The sequence below is a fragment of the Camellia sinensis genome, chromosome 5 (assembly GCF_055761805.1).
Source record: "Camellia sinensis isolate YWXY chromosome 5, ASM5576180v1, whole genome shotgun sequence".
In the NCBI taxonomy this organism is placed as follows: Eukaryota; Viridiplantae; Streptophyta; class Magnoliopsida; order Ericales; family Theaceae; genus Camellia; species Camellia sinensis.
Window position 1 is genome coordinate 201,978,324 of NC_138965.1, and position 25,131 is coordinate 202,003,454.

General features: G+C 32.6%; 2 protein-coding genes across 2 annotated transcripts; both read left to right on the forward strand.

The window, feature by feature from the left end:
* Nucleotides 1-9,196: 9,196 nt before the first annotated feature.
* On the forward strand, nt 9,197-13,076 carry LOC114319749 (phosphoinositide 4-kinase gamma 7). Its single transcript, XM_028266801.2, has 2 exons — nt 9,197-9,694; nt 10,807-13,076. Exon 2 carries the CDS (start codon nt 11,110-11,112, stop codon nt 13,039-13,041), a length of 1,932 nt encoding a protein of 643 aa, XP_028122602.1. The 5' UTR covers nt 9,197-9,694; nt 10,807-11,109; the 3' UTR covers nt 13,042-13,076.
* A 9,244-nt stretch (nt 13,077-22,320) lies between these two features.
* On the forward strand, nt 22,321-23,417 carry LOC145792026 (uncharacterized). The gene is made up of 2 exons (XM_082872501.1): nt 22,321-22,576; nt 22,662-23,417. Exons 1-2 carry the CDS (start codon nt 22,321-22,323, stop codon nt 23,351-23,353), a joined length of 948 nt encoding a protein of 315 aa, XP_082728627.1. The 3' UTR covers nt 23,354-23,417.
* Nucleotides 23,418-25,131: the final 1,714 nt, after the last annotated feature.

The following is a 25,131-nucleotide window of genomic DNA, read 5'->3' on the forward strand; positions in this document are numbered from 1 at the left end:
TCAATACTTGGTTGGAAAAAATAAGAAATGCAATTGATAAATTGGTGTTGTGTACCTGTTGTATTACACCTATTCCCAATTTATATTGCTCTCCTTGGATTTTTTTTGTGGTGCTCAAGCCACGTTTTATTACCTATTAGGCGCGGTTAGATGTTAGGCGATTCTGCTCTGATACTTGTCATTTTATTCAATCTGATCAGTTATTTTGTGTTTTTTTTTAGTCGATCTAATTGTTCGGTCACGATAATTTTCTCCGTCCAATCAATCATTTTACGTGAACCTCACATTTTTTAGCCTTAAACGAAGGAGTTTGAGGTTGGGCTTTCATTTTCCTATCTCGTTTGGACCCGTTCTTTTCAGATATTTTTGCTCCTCACAAATACATAGTGAGAAAATTATGAAGAAAAGTGGCCAAAAAAATCAATGTGGCCGATATATTATTTCACTAATATTATAAATTTAGAAATTTTGTTCAAAAATTACTCAAAAATATCAATACATGATTTAAATTCATTTTATATATAGACCACGATACACACTTTTAATCTCGACTCCGCATACACTATCTGTTTTGACACAAATTTGAGGCCCAAAGACCGGATCCCTAGACTTTCCAAAATTATTTTGCATGTGATAAAGATCACCCAAAATAAATAGATATTGGCCCCGACATTATTTTTTGGCTCTTTGTAATTGAATTTTGTTTATTATTTTGTATCCCACCATCGAAAAAATTTAATGTGTAATGATGAGATTTTAATTGTATGTTAAGTTATTATGCAATTGTAAGGATATGAAATTTTAATTTTTGTATTAGCTTTTTATCTCTTATTAAATTGTAACTTTACTGGCTTGCAATTAATTCAATAGAAAAATTCATAAATAGTGAGGAAATATCAATTTATCAAAAATAAAATAAAATTTATTATGCCTAGAGGACCCTAATTTATTGTTTACTATTACTATTTCCAAATTTAATTACCATAAATTAGTGTGTAGTAATAAATTCTTGTTACTGTTTCATCTCATAGTCAATTCAAACAAAGTAAAAACACTATTTGCAAGTATTAAAGAAAGAAAATTTCTATTCATATATAAAAAAAAAAAAAATTGATAAAGAAAGGTACATTTGATTTCGTTGCTTTCAACCTTCATAATGAATTAAATATTGTATCAAGCTACTGGACTTAAGTGAATTGTTAATATTTTTTAAATCCCCAAAGAAGTAGTTTAAGGAACACTTGATCATACTTTGATTAAGAGTAAATTACATTAACCTCCTTTGATATTTAAAAAAAGTATAATAAATTTCACAAATTTATCATAATTACATGCTCTCATAAAAATTTAGTACATATGATACTTGACTTTTTTTTTATTATTAACAATTTGTTAATCGTATAAATAAAAAAAAATTAATTTTTAAAATATTTTCTCACTTTTTTTCTTTTACTTAAATTCATAAATTAAATGTTTGGAGAGTGTGAGAATAACTCATATTGAACACTTATATCGGGTTAGTTTGAGATATGGACTGATTTTTTGATTATTTTAGTCTATGATTAAAAAGTCTCGTTTATGATTAATTTTTTAATTTTTTTAACTTTTGTGAGAAAAAAATAATAATTATGAATTTAATATAACATTTTATCATAGTGTGAATCTACTTACACCACTATTTAACTTCTTTACACCCTTCATCTCATTAAATCACTAAAAAAAAATGTAATCTCATTACACCCCAAATATATTACAAAAATTAATCTTAAATTAACTATTTCATCTCTTTACACCATTAATTTTGGTAACACGATGCTAAATAATTTATATTATTCCGGTGTTATGCTGCCAGAAAAAATAGATCTCTCTAGCATTTTGTTGCTATACATTTATAGAGACACTTTCTTTCAAACAATGATTTTTTTAATTTGTGGTGGGTCTGTTCAGTAATACAACGCTAATTGATTTGAATTACTCCAATGCCATGTTATCAGCCAATATTTTTTTTCCCAGCATTATGTTGCCGTCCAATTAGATGATAACAAGAAATTAATTTGGGCCACTTGTGAAGTGCATGTTCTGTGATACATTGTTATACAAATGAGATTACTCTAATATCATGTTGCCAAATTACAGTAAAGTTGTCTAGGCCCCCTGTCACTGTATATTGAAAGATTTACTTTTTCCTTGAAGCATTTATAAAAAAATTCATAAATTAAACACGCATCTATAAAATCATACATAAAAAGTATCTATAAAATTATTCATAAAAACATCAAGCGTACGAATATCCACAAAGTATCCATAAGATCTGTCATTGTTTGCATCCATCAATCAAACATGTTATTATAATTCGTCTGGGTAATTTGTAGGTAATTTTTTTCCCTTAATATAAATAGACATCTACACTTTTTAGAACCTATCAATCTCAATTGTTTCCCCTTGATATTCCTGTTGTCTATATAGTAATCACTTCTTTTATAAGCAAGTGTAAGTCTTGGTTTTCTACCTTTGCCTTCTGCATTTGATGTTTTTATAACAATGACAAATCCAATCTTCTTTTCAACGTCAGAAACCTATTTAATTAATGCTTCACAACTACTAAAAATCTAAAGATAATAAATATATTTATACGTCAAATTATTAATAAAACTAAATACAAATTAAAAATAAGAAAAAAATCGTATTCATAAAACAAAACTTAACAAACCTCGTCTGTAATGAATTTATAACTAGAGTCTATTAATATTGCAGTACTTGCGTTGTTGCAATGATCCTTCTAGGCAAAAAAATAAAAAATATAAAAAAAAATGAAACTGAAAATACATAGTAATGAGAAGCCGAACAAATTAAAAAATTCAGTTTGGGATTACCAGAAATGTATTTTTTATTCGGTAGTTGGTTACCAGATTTATATTTTTTGCTCGGCAATGTGATACCGGACTATTTTATTTTGTTTGATTTCGAACCACCAAACGAAAGTCGAACACCAATCTAGAAAAACAAAACAAAAACCTATCAAATAAATAAAAAAAAAAACTCACTATTTCACTTTTTTTTTATGGTTCTTCACCACCGTTTCTTTATCCATAAGCCTTGTTTGGTTTGGCTTTGGGAAAAAAGATTTTGGAAATTTTTTTTGAAAATTTTGTTTGGTTTGTAATTTTTCTCAAAAAAAATTCAAAATCATTTTTTCTCTTATATACATCAATCAATAACTTTTTCTCTATCCTCTCTCTTTTTCAATCATTTTTTCTCTCACATACATTTACTTAATTACAACAAAATATCAAATTATCTCAAACTCCCAAATTCCAAAATTATTTTCAAAATATACAACCAAACAAATTAAAAAAATTTCTAAACTCTCTTCTAAAAATATTTTTTCAAAACTTATCTCCCAAAATCAAACCAAACAAGGCCTATAATTCTCACTTTTTGAAAAAAAATGTGTAAAAGAAAAAAAAATTAAGACAAGAAAAAGAGGAATAGACATTGAAGACCAACGTATGTAAAAAAATAATAAAATATATTTAATTTTAATATTTTATCCTTAAAAATAATTTCACACATGAATAAAATTGAAAAAAAAAACTCATATAAAAAATGTAAAAAGGTAAATTAACGATGTAAATAGTACTATCCTTTATCATATTAATTTTTTTCTATAAGCGGAGCCATCATTCATCACCGTCACGATCATCCTGATCATAAGGGAACTTTCTTTGAATCCCACCACAAAGAGTCCATTACTTCGGTGAAGTGGTGGAGACATAAAACAAAACAACCTTTGATTTTGGTTCAAATTGTACTATAAGTTTGCCTCCAAATTGCAAACTAATAGTACATATAGGGCTCCACCCTTAACCACTCACCTTGTGCTACGATCCATCTTCCCTCTTTGCATGTGCGTCACACACAATAAAATGCCTCTCCCACCAAGTATTTTGGATAATTTCAAATAGAAAAATGTTTAAGATTTTAATTTTTTTTTTTTCAATTTGACCCATAATAATATGAAAAGATAGGTATTGATTTTTAATTTGTTACGCATTCAATCATAAAATGTGCAACTCTCTTATCACATCATTATAAATAAATTTGTGAATCTAAAATTTTAAGTATCTAATATTTCTTTTTCCAAATATTGCAATAGATTTTAATGTATTTATATTTAAAAATAAGTGATTTTAACTTATCATCAATTTTTATAAATGATGAAAGGAAAATGTTTGAGACCCCTTTGGGGATGACCCTCACACTCCCAAAAGATCTTGGCCTTCTATGTGTGTGTGGGATTTACTCATATATGTGTGGAGTTCACATCATAAGTGATATAGATTTGTAAGGGTCTTGTGAAATAAGGGTGTGTTTGATTGGGGGGATTAGGAGGGGGGACTATCCACTATTTGGATTGTAATCCAAATAGTGCACCTTATCCGTTGTTTGATTTTTTTTTAGTCCGGCGGACTCCATGTCCGGCCGGACTCCATGTCCCCCATATGGGGGACTATCCTGTCCTGGGGGGGTGGGACAGAAAGTGGGGGACTAATCACTGTTTGGATTATATGCGAAAATGACCATTTTGACCCTCTACTATTTAATTATGTATTATATTTAATAAAATTCAATAAAATTTAAATGTCTCAATTTAAAAATAAAATAATTTTATTTAACTTTTTATTAATGTTTTATTTATTTAATTTTTTAAAATAATTTTTTATAGATATTTTATTGATGTTTTATTTTAAAATTTTGTTTATGTTTTATTTAATTTCATTGTTTAAATTTAATAGATGTTTTAATAGATGTTTTATTTAAACAATTAAATGTTTAATTTCAACAATAAATAATTTCATTTATTTAAATTATGTTTTATTTAAACATTTAAACATTTGTACATCAACATGTTTATTAAATTATTTCAACATCTGTACATCAACATGTATATTTATTTAACATCTATTAAATTATGTTTTAATACGTCAACATTTGATTACATCTACATTTGTTAATTGTTAATTACATCAACATTTGTTAATTGTTTAAACATAATCTATACATCAACATTTATTTAATTGTTAATTGTTAATTGTTTAAACATAATCTGTACATCAAAATAATTTCAATGTTAATTGTTTAAATAAAAATTTAAACATTTAACCATTAGTATGTTTAATTTCAACAATAAATTTTTATTTGTTTAAATAAAAATAATCTATACCAGTCAAATTTTTTTATCAATATTAGTATGTTTAAATATCTTTAAACAAAATTTAACCATTAGTATGTTTAATGTTTACTAAAAATAATTAAAATATTAAAGATATGTTTAATATTGTTATTACATAGTAAACAATTGAAAAAGGGTAAAATAGTCTTTTGTTCATTTATCCTATCCAGTCCGTCCAACCAAACGTTGGATTCACTGAAAATAGTCTTATCCAGACATCTAATCCCATGAAAAAACAAACACAGGATACATATCCAATCCGACCAAATAGTCCGGGGGATTCACAGTCCCAGGATTCAAGTCCGATGGATTCTAATCCCCCATTTTCCAGTCCGTCCAATCAAACACATCCTAAGAGTCTCAATCATTATTCATGATAAAAATAGTTGGGGTCTCAATCATTATTCAAGATGAAAATAGACATCGTTTTTTAAAACAGAGCATCGCAATCCACTAATGCTTGTTTTCACTATTAAGGCCCCGTTTGGGATAAAGGTTGGGTCTAAAATAGTCATATCAGACAAAATAAGTTATCTTAGTCAAATAAGATAAAATATCACATCTAACTCATAATTATTTTTATGTTTTCTCTCACAAAAATTAAAAAAAAAATCAAAAAATTTATTCCAAACAAAACTTTTTAGCTATAGGCTAAAATTACCAAAAACCTAAAAAATTAACTCACATCCCAAATGAATCCTAAATTTGCATGGACCTCTCTATATTTATGGTAATGAACAATGGTTGAGGCACAATTTTGAACTTGTAAATTTGTTTATAGTAAATGAGTTAGGTCTAATATTATTGGCTATTTAACGAATCAAAGTAAGCACTTATCATATTATGGCTCCATTTGTGAATTTAATTATTTTAATTAGTTATTTGACTATTTTTTTATTTAGGCATTATTTGTTTTAATCTAAAAGTTAGAAAGTTGAAAAAATAATTTATATCAAAAATTCAAAAATTATATTTTATCTATATTTTTTGCACATCGTTTCATAAAAAATAAAAAATTCATTCCAAACATTTAAATTTTTTTTACCTCTTAACCAAAAAAAATAAGAAGTAACTAAAATATCATATTTCTAAGGCCTCTGATTAAAAAAGTTATATTTGGGATGATAATTGATTTTTTTTTTTTTTATAGTTGATGTAATGGTTATGAGAGAAATAATAAAATAATTATGGGTTCGTTTGGAAAGTGGGTAGGCTTTTTAGTTTTTTTAGTCTGAGGCTAAAAAGTCTCGTTTGGTATTAGTTTTTTTGACTTTTTAAATTTTGTGAGAGAAAAAATGTAATGATTATGGATTAGATATGATATTTTTTCAAATTGGGTTAAAAAGTCTATTTTGTTTTTTGTGATTATTTTAACCGAAAAATTCCAAACCCACTCTTTCCAAACAAGCACTACGATTTAGATATGACATTTTATCTTATTAACTATTATAATTTATTTTAGATTATTTTAAAAAGTTGGTTAAAAATAATTTTTAGACTTTTTTTAAAAAAAAATATGTAAAAAAATAAAGAAGTGATGTGAAAAAAAAAAAAAAAAAAACCTTTCACATTTTAAGCCAAGTTTTCAAAACAACCTTTTATCTTTATTAGCTATTTTTGCCCCCACACAAACACCCCCTCCCCCCCCCCCAAAAAAAAAAAAAAAAAACAACCAAACAAACAGACAAAGCCATTCCAAACAAGGTCTATGTAATTGCCAATTAATTTATGAGATTTTTTTTTTTTTTAAGATCTCAAACATTTTCATTATGATTATGATGATAGGCTTCTTTTAGGATGATAAAAATAATTTTTTTGATTTATTTTCTTATTTTTTGACTTATTCATAAAATTATTTGAGAAGTGCTAAATAAGTAATTTTTTTTAATTTTTTAAAATTATTATTATATTATATCATATCACTTGTAAAATTATAAATTTATTATATTACTTTTATACATTATTAATGTATTTTTATTTAAAAAAAAATCTTACATCATAAGCTGGGCTTTTAACTTTTTAAAAATAGGACAAAAACTTCAAAATCTTACTTGTCAAATGAAATTTCAAATTATACCTCAAAATTATTCGATCCCAGCATTAAGGGCATTTTCGTCCCTTGAATCCGAGGTCAGTTTCGTCTTTTCATGACACCTGGCCCATTGGCCACCTGGGCTCACAGATTGTCAGTGTAGGACAGTTTGGCAAAGAAAGTTAGGCTCCGTTTGGTAGAGCTTTGTAACTATGATTTGAGAATATGAGTTGTATTTTGAGTTTGTGTGTTTTAGAATTATGATTTGAGTGTAGAAAATTTGTTTGGTTATGGTTTTTGAATAAAGTGTTGAATTGAGTGTGGAATTGAGTTTTGAATTGAGTGTAGAATTGAGTTTTGAAAGTTTGATTTGACATTTAAAGTAAGAAAATTTGTTTGGTTATGAGTTTTGAAAAGAGTTTTCAAAAATTAATTCAAATTGTTATAACTCATAACAAAACACATTACTTTCACATTATTGAAAATTTTGATCAACACTCATAACCAAACTCTTTTTAAAATTCAATTAAATTTTTTTATTATTAATGAAAAATAACATTAATCAATTTTTTAATTGAAAATACTACAAAAAAAATAATTTTTTTTCAAAATAAATATTCAAAAAATTTAAATCATAAATATTTAAATAATTTAAATAATCTAAAAAATTTAATAAGTAAAAAATTAAAATAAATATTCAAAAATTTTAAAGCGTAAAAATTTAAATAATTTAAATATTCAAAAAATTAAAATAATTTAAAATTTTAATATTTTAAATTTGAAAACAACTCTACACTCAAATCGTAACCAAACATATAAAACAAAACTCAATTAAAAAATTATTTTTAAAACTCATAACCAAACACATAACTCGAAACTCCATACTACTTTCACAACTCTACACTCAAATCGTAACCAAATGCATAACAAAAAAAATTAAAATATTTAAAAATATTTTTATAAAATAGAGTTTGAATTTATTTTTATAAAATATTTTAAAATTTAAAAAATTAAAATCGCAATATTTAAAAATTAAAATATTTAAAAATATTCAAAAAATTAAAAAAAATTAAAAAATTTAAAAAATCGTAACATATTTAAATATTAAAACATTTAAAATCTTAACAAAATTAAAATATTTTTAAAATATTGATTTGAATGGAGTTTTGAAAAGAGTTTTGAATTATGTGTTTGGTTATGAGTTTTGAAAAGTAATGATTATCTTTTGAATTGAGTTTTGAGAAATGAGTGTAGAATTATGATTTGAAAACCCTAAACAAACACCACACTCAAAAGTGAGTGTGGAACTAGATTTTGAAAACTCCACCAAACAGAGCCTTAATTTTTTGCTTTTTAATTTTTTTTGATTAAAAAAATTAGTTTGTTTAGCTAAAATGATTAATTTTTTTTATCAAAAAAGTTATTAAAAAAATTAAAAAAATAATTTTTTATCAACTTCTTAAAACATCACTGTAAGTTGGCCTATTTTAGCACTGAAAGTAAGAAAATGCTATAATCTCCAATAAATTATTAAATTTTTTATTAATCTCTTATATGGAGATGAGATCTATTCAAATATGTGAGTTCAATGGTCATGTGAAATATTTAGTAAAAAATTTAATAATTTATTTGGAATTTGTAACATATCTCTTAAAATTATACATAAGGTTAAACATATGTAATTTTTCACTAAATAAATGGTAAAATATTTTAAATGAAAGTAAAATATTTTTTTATATATATTTAATTATTTATTTAATAAGAAATTTGAGAGGTAATATATATTTTTAAAAAATTATAAAAATAGCCCATTCGCTGCCACTGCCTGTTCGACGCTGACCTCGCCACGTCATTGCCCAATCACTTCCCTCCACGTCACCGCTCCCCCATCCAACAGCCCAGATATCTTCCCACAGACTTCTAAATCCACCGGCTCTGATCACCGTTCTAGACCCTTCCAATTTAGATTTTGGAGATATATAGAACCCCATATTATAGAGAGAGAGAAAAAAAAAAATTATAGAGGGGGACCCAGTTTGCGAGTATTTTGCTCTAACCAGGGTTAGTTATCTAACCAGGTTTCGCGCGTTACGTTCTTCACTCATCGAGACCAGAGTTAAAAGAACGTTCTCCGAAAACAGCGACAAACATATATATACAGATTCATATATAGATATAGATATAGAGAGAGAAAGTTTGAGAGAGAAGCACAGGGCGAAGAAGAAGAAGAAGAATAAGAGAAGGTATAACCTGGCTTGGAGAAGAATTTTTCAGGGACCGTCTTGATCCATACCCTAGCCGTTTGAACCTTCTGAGTCGGACCGTTGGATCTTTCGAATCTTGTCGATCGACGGTTCGTGTTGTTTCTTGAATCGTCGTCTCGCTCTCTCTCGCTCTCTCTGTGTAGTTTTCTCAGATCTCGCAGTCTGGTGAGTTGACCACTTCGATTTCTTTGTTTTTGTCAATGTGATGATATCTTCTAATTAGCTTAATCTGTGTCGAGGCAGTATCGAGGTCGAGTCGATTAGATTCGGATTTCAATGCGAATGATGAGTTTCATCTTGATTGAGAGATTACTTTTTCTAATCCTTTTCAATCTTATCTTCATTTTTACTGATTTTACAAGTAAAGTTCTTTTTTAAAGAGACTTTTTGCTAATTTTGCAATATTAATCTTTCAAATATGGGGCTTTCTTTCAATTTCTTCAAATTTTGGTAAAACTGTAAAGAAATGCCTTTGGGATTAAATTCTAAGAATGCTAGTAATTTTTTATTAGCACGGTTTTTCGATTTTTCGATTAGATTCGAATTTCAATGCAAATGATGAGGTTCATGCAAGTCGATCGTAGATTGAGAGATTACGTTTTCTAATCCTTTTCAATCTTATCTCTATTTTCACTGATTTTACAAGTAAAAGTTATTTTCTTTTCTTGAAGAGATTTTCTGCTAATTTTTTGCAATATTAATCTTACATATATAGGGCTTTCTATCCATTTCTGCTAATTTTGGTTAAACTGTAAAGAAAGGCCTTTTGGATTAAATGCTAAGAATGCTATTAGCACTGTTTTTCTTAGATCGGCCAGTTGTGGCATGTAAATCTTTATTTTAAATTGTCATAACATTATATGTTCATTTGGTTTTGAAGTGGCTGACCATTGATTATTTTTGTGAGATTCTGCTGGTGTTCTAGTCTCTTTTTGTGTCATTTTTTTATTTTTATTTTTATTTTTATATTTCCATTTGGTAGATCGCTCATCGATATTGGGTTTGTGCTTGGTTTGGTTGCTGAGAAAATTTAGGGGAGGGAAAGATATTTAACAGCTGAATCTTAGAGGATCATTATTGCAGTCCTCATCAAACTCTAATCCATCATGATTTAACTGGGATTAGATGGCAAATTAGTGGGTGGCTGTTTCTGTTTCGTTGGTGATATTTTCATTAAAGAATCATTCATGAGCAATATTGAGTTTGGCGTATTAGATATCTTGATTAAATGGATGAGTTATTTTGCCTCATTTGATTTAGTCTTGTTTCCTTTACAGATTGTCCTCTCCTGCTTCCTCCGCATCATTTGACGGTTCTCCAAGTGTTGTGTTGTGTTGTGATCGAACTACATCTTTTTTTCAGTCTCCATTAGTGTGCTATTTTGTTTATTTGTTTTCAGATATATGGGGGCTGTTTAGATTCAATTTGTTGATTAATGATTGTTTGGGTTTTGTACTTTTCACTTGTTCAATCACAGTCGGCTTCTGAGCTTGGCGTCTGCTCGAGAGAGAGGAAGAAGCTCTCTTCTGCCGCCATCTCTGTTGCCGCCTGTGATTGTTGTTGGTCTTTTTCTTCCTTTCATGTCTCGTAACTTGGACAGCCCTGTTCAGACTCAGATGGCTGTGGCAATGTTCAACAGCCCGCTTAGCGGGGAGTATCACGGAAACAAGAGTATGGATGGAAAGCAAACTGGGAGGAGACGTGTTTTTGTGCAAACTGAAACTGGTTGTGTATTGGGGATGGAGCTCGATCGGAGAGATAATGCACATACGGTGAAAAGGAGGTTGCAGCTTGCTCTTAATGTTCCAACTGAGGAGAGCTCACTGACATTTGGTGATATGGTTTTGAAAAATGACCTTAGTGCCATTCGAAATGATTCCCCTCTTCTTCTAACAAGGAACTTATTGCACAGAAGCTCGTCAACTCCCTGTCTTTCACCTACTGGAAGGGATATCCAGCAGAGAGATCGTAGTGGTCCTATTGAGATATTAGGGAACTCAAAATGCTTTGCTAGAGTTAAACAGCTTGTCAAGGATATTGTCAAGGCAATGAAGATTGGGGTTGATCCTATTCCTGTTCATAGTGGGCTTGGAGGTGCATATTATTTTAGAAATAGTAGAGGTGAAAGTGTTGCAATTGTGAAGCCAACGGATGAAGAACCTTTTGCACCAAACAATCCAAAAGGCTTTGTGGGTAAGGCTCTTGGGCAACCAGGTCTGAAATGTTCTGTGAGGGTTGGGGAAACGGGATTCAGAGAAGTTGCAGCTTATCTTCTTGACTATGATCATTTTGCTAATGTACCTCCAACTGCACTGGTGAAGATTACTCACTCAATCTTCAATGTCAATGATGGGGTAAATGGAAACAAGCCTCCTAATAAAAGGCTGGTTAGCAAGATTGCATCTTTCCAACAATTTATCCCACATGATTTTGATGCCAGTGACCATGGGACTTCAAGTTTCCCAGTTGCCTCTGTTCATCGAATTGGGATTTTGGACATTAGGATTTTCAACACAGATAGGCATGCTGGGAATCTTCTAGTAAGGAACCTAGACGGTGTTGGGAGATTTGATCAAGTGGAACTCATTCCAATTGATCATGGCCTTTGCCTGCCAGAAAGTTTGGAGGACCCGTATTTTGAATGGATCCATTGGCCTCAGGCTTCAATTCCATTTTCAGAGGATGAGCTTGAGTATATAGAAAATCTTAATCCTTTTGATGACTCTCAGAAGCTTCGAAGTGAGCTCCCTATTTTTCGAGAGGCTTGCCTGCGGGTGTTGGTTCTCTGTACAATTTTTCTCAAGAAAGCTGCTGCTTCTGGGCTCTGCCTTGCGGAGATTGGTGAGATGATGAGTAGGGAGTTTCGTTGTGGCGAGGAGGAACCGAGTGAGCTTGAGGTTGTATGCATTGAGTCAAAGAAGCTGATAATAGAGAGGCAAATCTTATCCCCCAAGGCTGGATCAGGAGATGATGAGTTTCAATTTGATATTGACTGTGAAGAAGCAGAATCCGATTTCACTTCGAAAATGCCATCAGATGACTTCTTGACCAGAGCACCATTCAATTTGGGATTTTTAGGTGGTAATGGCCGTTGTACACTTTCCAAACTGGAGGAAAGTATCAAGGAAGAGGAAGAGGTGGCAAGTGAAGAAGAAGAGGAAAATGGATTTGTCGGCTGCCAGCCTCTGCGTGAAAAGATCCCCACCCTTTCAAAGCTATCGATTTCCCTCAAGAATACCAGTTTAGCTGAGAAGAATCAGAAAACCATGAAATCTCCCGGATCGAAATTAGAACATGGGTATCTGACAAGTTCATCATCCGGGCACAGGAGTGCAAACGAGCAACTTCCCTCAAGCGCGAGCTTTGTGAAGTTAGCAGACATGAATGAGGATGAATGGTCAATGTTTTTAGAAAAGTTCCAAGAGCTGCTAACCCCAGCTTTTGCCAAGCGCAAGTCTGTGACTTCTGGGCAGAGGCAGAGACAGAGGCTCGGGACTTCGTGCCAGTTTTGAGTGTTAGGGTAATAATTACTATAATGTTGGTAGAAGAGAGAAGAGGACTGAAGATGAGGAATAAGAGGACTGCAAGGTTTGTGGCAGTGAAGGATTCTTAGGGTAGGCTTTTGGTTTTTATGGTTTTTTTTTCTCCGCAGAAGCTTGTCGTAGTAGGGAGGAGAAACAAATTAGGTTGAGTGCTGTAAATATTCTTTTCAAGGCAGCTGAGTAGGAGCATGCATGCCTTAATTTTTTTTTTCTTTTGTGTTAATGTTTTCATTTTTTTTCTTTCACTCCTTGTGTACTTGTTTGATAAATAATTTTAGAATGGAAAATCCAAAAAGAAGAAAAAAATGATGTGTAAATATTGTGGGATTGCATGAATGGAGCTAGACAGGCAGTGCCAAATTGTTGGGATAAATTTGTGATGATAATGTTTGGGATGTGATGATGACAAGCGAAAAGATGCGTGGGTATGGACTTACATTGCTTGGCTGTGTTGATCTTGAATCTATATCATCTTGGTTTTAGAGCTGTACGTTTCTGCTGTGTTATTTTATTTTCCAATCGATTACCTAATTATTTTTCTGTTCTATGCTTGTGAAATGCGCGTGAGAAGTTATTTCATATTCTTGGCACTGGGGGGTGCTTGAACTCCATGGCGATTGCGAATTGGAATTGCATTTAGTTTATGGATGGATTTTGAAAGGAAATGATAGAAGGATGTGAAATGTAATTATATTTTATTTTATTTTTAAATTTTTTTATCTAAATCCATTAACAAAATACAACATTAATTTAAATTATCCTCAATCTTGGTATTTTCTATCCCTTTTTTCAACGGGATAGAATCCCACATGGCAGATATACAATTCAACGAGACTATCAATTGGAAATTGGATAAAAACATTTGTTTTGTTTGTTTTTGAGATAGGCAACTGGGTACAACAATAAGATTCACTGATCATCATTGAATATGAGACAATTGAAGATAGATATGGAAAAAGTAAACAGTCCATTTTCAAATAGCTTGAAAACGAGTAAAAAATTCTGATTGGAGGGACTGTGTTAATGGTCTCTATCAGTGGCGGGTTTTTGGAATTTAAAAGGTTTGATCGGAGGGGTTGTGTTAATGGTCTGTATAAGCGGCTAGTTTTGTAATTTGCGTAGGTGGTTGATTTGATAACAAAAACACTTTTTTATCTATCCAAGTTATCCTCACAAATAAGCTAAGATGTTTGGTTTGGTGGAGGTCTTGATCATCAGCAGTCTATCCACGCAGCAGACGAGGTCTCTCCATCTATGGTCATCATCAGCAAGCTGCTTAATTTTGACTTAGGTCTAATTTGGGAATTTGGTTCAAAGTCAAATTTTGACTTTTAATTTATTGTGAATCACATCATCTCTTTATTTTTTTATAATTTTTTTTTTAATAAAAGTCAAAAAAAATTCAAAAAATCAACTTCTGACTGATTTTTCAAAATTACCCTTAGCAGCTACCTTAAAAAGTAATTAATGACTCGTCTGGTAATTGGTTTTTTTAAATAGTTTTTTAGGATTTTTTCATTTTTTTTGTAAGGTGAATTCATTTGAAAATTAATTATTTTAATAATTTTTTGACTTTTTATAAACAGCCGTATAAAATAATAGAGAGTGACGTAATAACTTGCAATAATTCTTTGGCTTTTTAAAATAATATAGATAGTACAAAGACACAAACATACCCATTGTAAAATAAACATTTGTTTTTTAATTCATACGACTAATGAATTCATAATAAAATGGGAGCCAAGTGTTATATAAATTAAAATTCTAAAAGAATTCAGTTTAATTATATCAAAATTATAAAATTTAGTATACTTCTATCAAACATCAAGAAAAATCAGTGTAATTTATTTTTTTTTGGGGCAAAAACATTAAGTTACTGTTTGATATTGGTTTTTTTAGTTGGGGATTAAAAAGTTCATTTGGTTGGTTTTTTTATTTTTTATTTTTTTGATTTTTATGAGAAAAAAAATAAAATAATTATGATTTAAATGTGATATTTTATCTTATTGATTTATTTAGCCTATTTTATCTTAAAAAATACTTGATGGCCCGAATTTGTATTGTCCAAATGTGTCAAAACGACGTCATTTTAAGTGTTTCAAGTCATAAATTTTCAAGTCACTTAACATTATTATTTTATTTTTTGTGATTTTTTTAACCCAATTAAGTTGCCAAACCGAACCTAACAATTGGTCAGCGACACAATTATATTTTGGGATGTCTACAACCGTGGCAGCCTTATCTTTGATTGGCCTTGATTGCTTTGTGTCACATTGCCACTTGTCTAGGTGTAAAGACTATGACCAAGTTTGGAAAGACTAAATAAGTGTATTTTTTGATTTTTTATGAAATATGGGTTGGATTTGGGTTGAGTTTGAAGTGATGTGTTAGAGAGGTGATGTGACTTAAATAAGATGATGTGACTTAAATAGGATAGTGACTTTTTGACTTTTTGAATTTTTTGGAAGATGCCAAACTTGGCCTATGGGGATATTTTGACAATACACTAAAAAAAAAATTAAAAAATCAATTTTTAACTTATTTTGAGTTATATTATCTCTTTCATAACATAATAAAAAGGAGAAGAAAAAAAAAATCAGTTTTTAATCATCTTTCCAAAACACCCCTATATACATCTTCTTCTTCTTTTCTTTTTTTTTTTTTTTTTCTATTTGTTAGAAATTTCAACTAATTATAATTTTTTTTATTGTAAAAAAAGTATTATAAATAACATGCACACAAAATTAGGATTAAGTAGAAAATCTTTGTGGTTTCACTATAATAGTGCTATATAAATAAATAAAAAATATATAAAAATATTAACACAAAATAATCTAATAAGTTTTAATTTTATCATTTTAAAACAATAGATCTCTCTAGTTAGCTTTATATTTAAAAAAATGCAATTACTACATCATTATGGTTAAGAATTTTTTTTATAAAATTTGGGGCAAATTACAAACACCTCCCTCGAGGTTTGGTGAAAATATAGATTTCTCCATAAGGTTTGAGAAATTACATCTCACCCCCTGAGATTTATATTTTCATAATAAATTGTCCCCTGAGGTTTTTATTTTCATATAGATTCCCCCATAATTTCTCCTAATTTGTGATTAAAATTTGACCCTCGGGAGGTAATTTGTAATTTCTCAAATCTCATGAGGGAATTTATATTTTTACCAAACCTCGAGGGGATGTTTGTAATTTGCCCTATTTTATATTAGAACTAAATATCAAATCTTAAAAGGTTGGTCTTGTGGTCAAGGCGAATTCATATGGGGTTTGCCTCGGTTTTAATTGGCATCTCCCTAATGAACAGTGGATTATCAAAAAAGTGTGAAAATATGAAAATGAGTAATTTATATCTAATACTTGTCTAGATTAATTTTCCATCATTCGTACTCGCAAATTGGCCTAGACATTTAATTGTCCAAAAAAAAAAATTACTTTTTCAATTTTTCTTAGCAGGGGACCATATGGGTATTCTTTTTTCCATGCTTCCATTCCATTTTAAGTTAGTATGAAGAACTAGGACAGAAGTGGGACTCAGACCTCGTTAGTTGTTCTCTTGCAAAGTGATTGTCAATAACAGATCTAATGGCTAATTATGAAAGCATGTAGAGAGCTTTGGATTCCAACTCTATGATTTTATGACAAAACAAAGACAATGTTAGCTGTCAAAGTTATCAACCTTAAAGCAGACAAGCATAGATGTTAGGTGGAGATTTTCATGAGCAATCAATCTTTGGAGCAGACGAGGTCTCTCCATCAACGGCCATCCTTAATTTTGACTGCAGATACCATAAAGTTGTAGTGTGAAAGTCTCATTAAAATCTCACACACAACTGATAAATAAATAAGTAAATAAATAAATAAAGAAGAAGAAGAAGAAGAAGAAGAAGAAGATGAATGAAAAAGAGAACAAGCAGGACAAGGAAAAAACATTAATTTACCTAGCTATTTGAACTTGAAAAAGAAAGTTAAAATATGTAAATTAATAATTAATTCATGTAGCAGTAATTATAAAGATAATATATGAAATTTTCAAATGTATCTATCTACCTTTCAATGCATGTTTTGAAATGGACTCCGAGCTAATTCTCAAAAAAAGTAAATTAGAATTGAGCAACATGATTATAGTTTGAATTAATGTCGACATATGTGGCATCTCAATCTCTAGTTGGCATTGCTCGTTTGGATCACTTCGCCACTTGTCCGGCAGTAAAGTTACTCGCATCTTAGCACAATCTTGTGCAATGAGTGGTTTTTTTTTTTTGAGGGGCCATATGATAATTCTCCATGCTTGCAATTTAAGCTAGGAGGATGATATGATTATTCGGTAGTTTTGGTACGGTCACGTAATATTTTATAATAATATAATTAGTGAAAAATGTGAGATATTTGATTTTGTATTAGATAATTGAGAAATATAAAGGATATAATTAATGATGATTGGTGAGAGAGTATGACCATTTGGTATTTCAAGAGTACCTAATAATTTTTCTAACCGGACGGGTGACACAAGTGGAGTGTAAACTTTGCTTCTTGTTAATTTGTCATGTTTGATTCATGAGTTTGAGAAGAAATTTAGAAATAAAAAAGAAAAAATTAGATAAAATTTAAATAAAATTAATTATATTTCACCTACATTTTATATATATATTTTTTCTTTTTAAATTCTTCTCGAAATCCATAAATAACAAACAACCGTAATGTCTTGAGCTGCACAAGAAAGAAAAAAGAACCCCCAAAAAAAAAAAATCACTCAACCTAAAAAATGAGTTATGGCCCTACAAAAGCAACCCCAGATAGAAAGGAATTTAACTTTGTAACCAAGGCTACGTTTGGCATGAATTTTTTAGGTTAAAATAATTATAAAAAGATAAAATAAATTAAAAAATTAATAAAATAAAAAGTCAGATTTAGATCATAATTATTTTATTTTTTCTCTCACAAAAGTTAAAAAAATCAAAAAACTCATTCTAAACAAGAGCTTTAAATAGCCAAAAAGTTAATCCATACTCTAATGTTGTGTTTGGTTGGAGGATTTGGGGAGAGATTTGGAAAGGGAAATGGAAAAGGTAGGTGAAATGTGAATAAAATATGTATATATTTCACATAGTTTCACACACCTTTTCCCTTTTCCTTTCCAAATCCCTCCCTAAATCTCCCAACTAAACACACCATCAATGAAAGCTAAATCATTTTGATTTCTTTTCTGTCAGTCTTTAAAAGTAATTTTTAACAGAACCGAGTGATTTTGACTCATTTTCTATCTGTATTCTAGGGATCGTCTGTCCTTAGAAATATGGTGAGCGAAGAATAAAAGTAAGTTGTAGGCGATGAAGCTAAAACCCCATTTTGTTGTTGAGCTCAGCTATTAGTAGTAACTTTGAATTTAAACAAGTCATAATAGTGTTTGATAGTAGTGTGTTGTGCAGTCTACGAAGCAAAATTTTACGGTTTATTTGATTAGGGGATTTAAGAAAGGATTTAAAAAAAATGAAAAAAATATATAAAATTAAGTAAAATATAAATATATTTTATTTATATTTTATCTATTTTTTTTCTTTTTCTTTTTAAATATTTTTTAAAATTTCCAAATCAAATACAGCGTAAAAATTTCGTAGAAGAAATACATTCACTGTGATGCTTGTCAAGGATAAATAAAGTTCTGAGTTCATGATTAAGACTCTCTCCATTATAAATATATGCATGACTTTGTAACTTATAATTCAAAATTATATCTAATTTTTAAAATCAGATTTTGAGTTGTTAATTTTTTTTTAGTGACTTTTTTAAAATTTTGATCAATTTATTTTAGATGCATATGATTTAGATGTCCTCAAAAAGTAAAAATATTTGTGAACAAATTTTAAAAAAATTCAATAAATAATACAGAACACAAAAAATATACAGTACAGTGTCATATATATATATATATTTTGTATTTATTGAATTTTAAAAAAAATCCTCACACATATTTTACTTTTTGAGTATATCTAGGTTGAAAGCATTTAAAAAATAGGGCAAATTACACATACTCCTTGAGGTTTAGCAAAATTACAGATATTCTCCTGAGGTTTGAGAAATTATAGATACCCCCTAAAGGTACTATTTGTATAACAAATTAGAGGACAAATTGTTATAAAAATATAAACCTAAGGGGGCAATTTGTAATGAAAATATAAACCTCAGGGAATATCTGTAATTTCCGAAATCTCAGGGAATATCTGTAATTTAGTTAAATCTCGAGAGAGGTATATGTAATTTGCCCTAAAAAATAAAAATTGACAAAAAAAAATTTAAAAATTCATAAAAAACAAAAAAATATTGAAAATTCAAAATCTGATTTTGAAAAGTGGATGCATATTGATTTGTAAATTTTGGTGTCATTATGAGTTTTATTACTTTATTACTTGATTTCAAGTTTAAAATATGAATTTGTTTTTTTATGTAAATATTTAGAGCCTATTTAGTAGAGTTTATATTTACTGAAAAATTAAAATTTTAAAAATGATTTGGTTTCTATTTTTGTTTTCGAAAATTTATAAACACTTTATAAAATTTATTAAAATTTTGTAATTATAAAAAATTTGATTTCACTTGGTAAGAAATTATTTTCTCAAACACACCCCCTCCCAACGCTCATTACTACCACCCACCATATCCACCTCTGACTTCCATCATCAGTGATGTTCCGTAATCACTTCTGGCCATCAACAATCACCTCTAAACACTACCTCTTGTTATAAATCACTTTCGACCATCATCCCTAGCCATGATCAATCATTAGCTATGATTGGCAACAACTCCATGAGACTACCAACCATATTAGACCATAACTTGCCACTGCCACTAATTATCTTTACATCAACGCCTTTCGTCGGTCATCATTTTCACTTGTTTTCAAAATCATTTTTTTTTTAAATAAGTACTGTACGGGGAGGAAATAATTCTCCTCGTATAATCCTGTTGACCAAGTCCACGCTTCTCCGTACGACGTCGCTTTGTCACCTGAAAACACAAACGTGAGCTAGCCGGCGGGTGTGTGCCGGAAACCTCTCCGATGCCTAAGTCAGAAAACTTGACAAATAGACAAAGCTCTAAGTTCTCAGAAAGATTGTGTTCAATTACCTCCTCCAAGGTGATGCTTGTGAGCTTTTATAAGTTTCATATGGCACAATCCTAGTAGGACTTGTATTTCTCCATGCAGAGTCCTCCTAGGATTCAAACTCCTAAGGATAATGCTTATCCTTTTACACCCTCCCCCACTGCTTAAACCAAGTGGGATGGTTTTCTTTATGGCCGAACTTCCTTTTGACCGAAATAAACCTTGGCTATACCGAGCCACAGAAGGCCGAACTATCCTTAGCTCGGTCCTCTCCTCCAACTCTTTACTTCGGCTGCCCTGTTCAACCTTGATGCGCTTAGATCAAACTTCCAAGTAACAAGTTCTGACCGACCTAACCATTGTAAGTCACGACCGGACTAACTCTGAGATCGGCCTAACTGTGAGTTGCCTCCAGACCGGAGTAGTTTTACTAATTCTTGGGCCGAAGTAACTTTGTCTTCCCAAGGCCGGAGTAGCTTTACATCCATGAGCCGAAGTAACATTTACTTCTCCCAGCCGGAGCAACATTGCTCTCTGGGCCGGAGTATCCTTTACGGCCTTCTTACTTAGTCCTTCGCGTTTTGGGCCTCAAAGCCCAACTTGCAGCTCGGCCCAATTTTTCCCAAAAATTACCCTCTCAATTGCCCCTTAATTCCATCTGCATAGCATGATTGGGATTACCAGTCCACTGGCCGAGCTAGTGTCGTTTTAAGCTTTTCCAGCCGAGCTAAAAAATACTTTAGCCTCTCCAGCCGAGCTAAAAACTCTCGAGTTTTAAGCCGAGCTAATTTTACTCCTGGCCATGTTTTGTCCGGTCAAAAACGTCTCTTCAATCATAATGTCTGTAACGCTTCCCATTCTTATGACACGTGGCATGTTTTGGTTGGCTAAGGACGGCTGTCACGCCGTCTTTCGTACTTCGTGAAATTTGAACAGTCCCGCCCAAATTTTGGGCTTTCTTAACAAAATCAATCCCTGAGGCTAGGGTCCCTTCACTTTTGCCATTTCTCCCTCTTCTCTCTCTGTGTTCTTGCTGCTCGTGCTCTTTCTTTACTGCGACAGTCTTCATCGTCAGTCCTTCCTTATTTAATTCTGGTAAGCAAATCCATTTTCCCTCCATGTTTTTGCTTTTACATTCGTTTTGTGCAACTGTATATCTAGTTTTCGTATGCTTTTTGCAAACATTTTCTCCATTTATCTGCTCTGCTTTTGTACTTTCTATGAAGAAACCAGTAGAACTTGTATGTGTATGAACTATTTTGTAGGAATCTTAGATCCAAAATCACCTAGCAACCGGACTAGAAAACTGTTTGTGTTATGTATGTGGATAGATTCTGAACATAACCGAACTAGAACTTGTAGGAATATCAGCAGTTTCTTCTGACCCACTCTAGCCAAGATAAGATCACCGAACAAGCTTGCTCATACCGAACTCGGTACTTCGGTCTATAACCGAGCTAAGATTTTGGGGCCAAGCCGGCTTTCTTAGTTCTCAAACCGAACTCAGAAAGCCGCCCCTAAGAGCTCAACCGAAGTAATTATACTGTAACCGTTTTAGGCCTTGGGACTAAACCAGCTTTCTTAGTTTCTTAGACCGAACTCAGGAAAGCTGCCCCTAGACGTTAAACCGGTCTAAACTGCTCAAAACCGAGCTAAGAAACCTCCTGATGAGCCAAGGTAGAACCAGCCAACTAAGCCGAAGTAGGATTTGTATATCTTGCTTATAATTTGTAGCGCGGTCCAACGATCTGTGCTTAACCCCCTTGCTTTCTACTTTGCAGACTTAGGTTGCCCAGGCCCTCCTGCGTGTGCTCAACCGAGCTACTGAGCCAAATTATTGTACCGAAATAACTTATCCGTAATTTATACAACAAATGGGTAAGTATAGATATTTAGTCGAAACCCCTGGTGGCATGGCCGAATTCAGGCAGGACTACCAGATTCCTGATGATGTTCAACTGGAGTTGGCCAAGAAAGATGCTACTCCCTGGGACAATGAAGGCTTCGTCCCTTTCACCCTTCAATCAATAATTGAAACCGGACTACGGTTTCCTGTCCAACCGCTAATCTGCGAATTCCTTAGGCAGACTAGGCTATGTCCCACCCAACTATCCACCAACACATATCGTATTATAATGGGGATAGCCGCATTAAACCACCAAACCGGACTGAATCTTGGTCTGGCCGAAATATTCCATCAGTATTCCATCGGTTCAAAGAATGCTGGGTGGGTATATTACCTTAGAATTCGCCGCCGCCGAGAGAAGATAATTAAGCATACTCCGGACAAAGATCTCAATGATGACGATTTCTTTTGGGTCTCTGGGAACTTTGAGGATTTTCAAGCTCAAATTCCTGGCCGACCTATAAATTGGAAAATGGGAGAGCCTGGTAATTTTACTTCGGTCTTCCGCTTTGTATGTTATCTCGGTTGTTTAATCTGCTAGCCGAACTAACACTTGTCTTTTTTTTGCAGATTTCGCCCATCTCCACTCCTTGTATAGCTATCCTAACCTCGGCGTTTTGCGAGCCGCATTTCGGGTTAAAGAAAGAGATTGGGCCAAGCTTCTAAATTTCGAACCGACCTACCGTTACAGCGGTCGACGGAAGGCAAAAGTAACCGATTTTCTTCTCGAGGAAGCACCGGAGCCGGACCCCACTTTGCCCGAGATAAGACTTGTTCCATTAACCGCTGAGGAAGAAATGGCAAAGAAGAGCAGAGTCAGGGCCCTTCTAACTTCAACAACTAGAGCCGAAGTAACACCAACTACTGAGGTGCAGCCTGCCGTCGTGGCCCTTCCTTCACAACGGCCCTCTTCGTCTCGCCCTTCAAAACGCGCCCGATCTACGTCAGCCGAACAACAACTTGTTGACGAAGTCGAAACCGTCCCCCAAAGTCCTCAACCTGCCTCCCAACCTGAACAAACTGACCGAGCCCGATCTCCGAAGTGGGCTCCGCCTTTGATCTTCAATGACCGAAACATCAAAGTCACTGATTCGGTCGTGGGTGAAAAAGACCACCAACTGGCCTTTAACCTGGCCAAAAGTGTGTGCCTCCCTAAGGACATGGAGCACCACTTGAAGCAACTGAATACCGAAATGAAATCAATTCGGTCTGTTTCCAAGTCCATGGTCTTGGTAAGTAGCTGTCTGCTTTTTCCTGTCTAAATTTTTCTAACTCTTACTTCGGTTCTAAAGGTATCTTTGCTTTGCCAGGCCTTGCAAAAGAACAATGTCACTTATAGGAAAGTCCAAGAGCTCCGCAAAAGCACAAGGCAGGCAATGGCGGAAGCCGAAGCCAAGTCGGCCGAACTACTACAAGCCGAAAAGAGAATGGCCGAGCTAGAAGCAGAAAACGGCCGTCTTGCCGATCTAGTTAATTCGGCGGAAGCGGAGAAGCAGAAAGCTGCCATTGTTATGAAGGACAAGTATTTGCGGGAGTTGTTGAAGCTAGAGAAGAGAAAGGACGCCGAAATGAGCGATCTGAAAAAGAATATGGAGGCGGTCGACAAGGGGGGGTACAAGCGAGGTTTCAAGGAGGCCGAGGAGGCCTACGTCAAGCAATGCGATGCCGCCAAGGAGCTTTTCTTCAAGTGCGGCTGGAGGGCGGCTGTGGAGAAGCTCGGTCATGATCAACAGACCGAGGTCTTCAACCCTCCAGAGTACTTTATACCGAAGTCCCTTGTGGGGTACGCGGATGCCATGCAGCAGCAATTCCTTGAAGATTCAGATACTGACGAAGATTCTGCTTCTGGGGGTACTCCAGTTGAAAACGTGGATCAGACAGATCGGCCGGAGTCCAGAGTGGAAGATCTGGCTATTGAACAGCCGAATGAAACTGTGGCTCCGGTCGATGCCACCGTTGTGACTGAAGGAGTGCTGCCGCCAGAGACCGGTCTTCCAGTAGATGCCGATGCGGTTTTCGATGCTGAAATTGATGAACTTTTCTCTTAGTTTTTTACTTTTTCTTCTTTGTAACCGAACTAAGCCCCCTTGTAATGACTTCTGTTTGAATAAAAATTTCACTTCTCTTATTCCGGTTATTGTGTGTATGCTTGGGTTTGTAATGTCTTCTATTACTCCAAGTATTATTTCGGTTTTTGGTTGGTTAAACTATACTTACCAGCCAACCACTCCTTAGCCGATATAATTACTTCGGCTGAGGAGTACAGTGTTGGTTCATTTCAACCAACCACTCTTCAGCCATACACTTACTTCGGCTGAAGAGCAACAGGTGTTGGTTTATTCCAGCCAACCACTCTTCAGCCTTGCACTTACTTCGGCTGAAGAATTACAGGTGTTGGTTTATTCCAGCCAACCACTCTTCAGCCTTGCACTTACTTCGGCTGAAGAGTAACAAGAGTTGGTTTGTTCCAGCCAACCACTCTTCAGCCTAACACTTACTTCGGCTGAAGAGTTACGGGTGTTGGTTTATTCCAGCCAACTATTTGAAGTTAGTTTTTCCAGCTAACTTATAGTATTTGGTTATTCCAACCAAATGTCCTGCAGCCTGGATCCTTATCCTGGGCTTAGGAAGGATGTTGGTTTAATCCAGCCAACCTCTCTTCAGCCTAACACTTACTTCGGCTGAAGAGTTACGGGTGTTGGTTTATTCCAGCCAACTATTTGAAGTTAGTTTTTCCAGCTAACTTATAGTATTTGGTTATTCCGACCAAATGTCCTGCAGCCTGGATCCTTATCCTGGGCTTAGGAAGGATGTTGGTTTAATCCAGCCAACCTCTGAGTTAGTTTTTCCAGCTAACTTGGAATAGAATGCTCGCAAAAAACTTAGTCTCTAAAGCTAACTTTTACAAAGAATAATTTGTGCTAAAAAGAATTGCTCATTTTATTGAAGGAAGAAAAAATTACACATGTTTGAAAAAGAAAAGCTAAAAGTAAAATAACTTGAGATTGGCCGTATTCCATGGCCTAGGGATTGCCTTGCC

Bases quoted from the DNA above. Each gene is read 5' to 3' on its own strand.
- LOC114319749 (XM_028266801.2), top strand. From the start codon at position 11,110: ATGTCTCGTAACTTGGACAGCCCTGTTCAGACTCAGATGGCTGTGGCA.
- LOC145792026 (XM_082872501.1), top strand. From the start codon at position 22,321: ATGGGGATAGCCGCATTAAACCACCAAACCGGACTGAATCTTGGTCTG. The intron at 22,577-22,661 runs GTAATTTTACTT...TTTTTTTTGCAG, and splicing joins TTGGAAAATGGGAGAGCCTG to ATTTCGCCCATCTCCACTCC.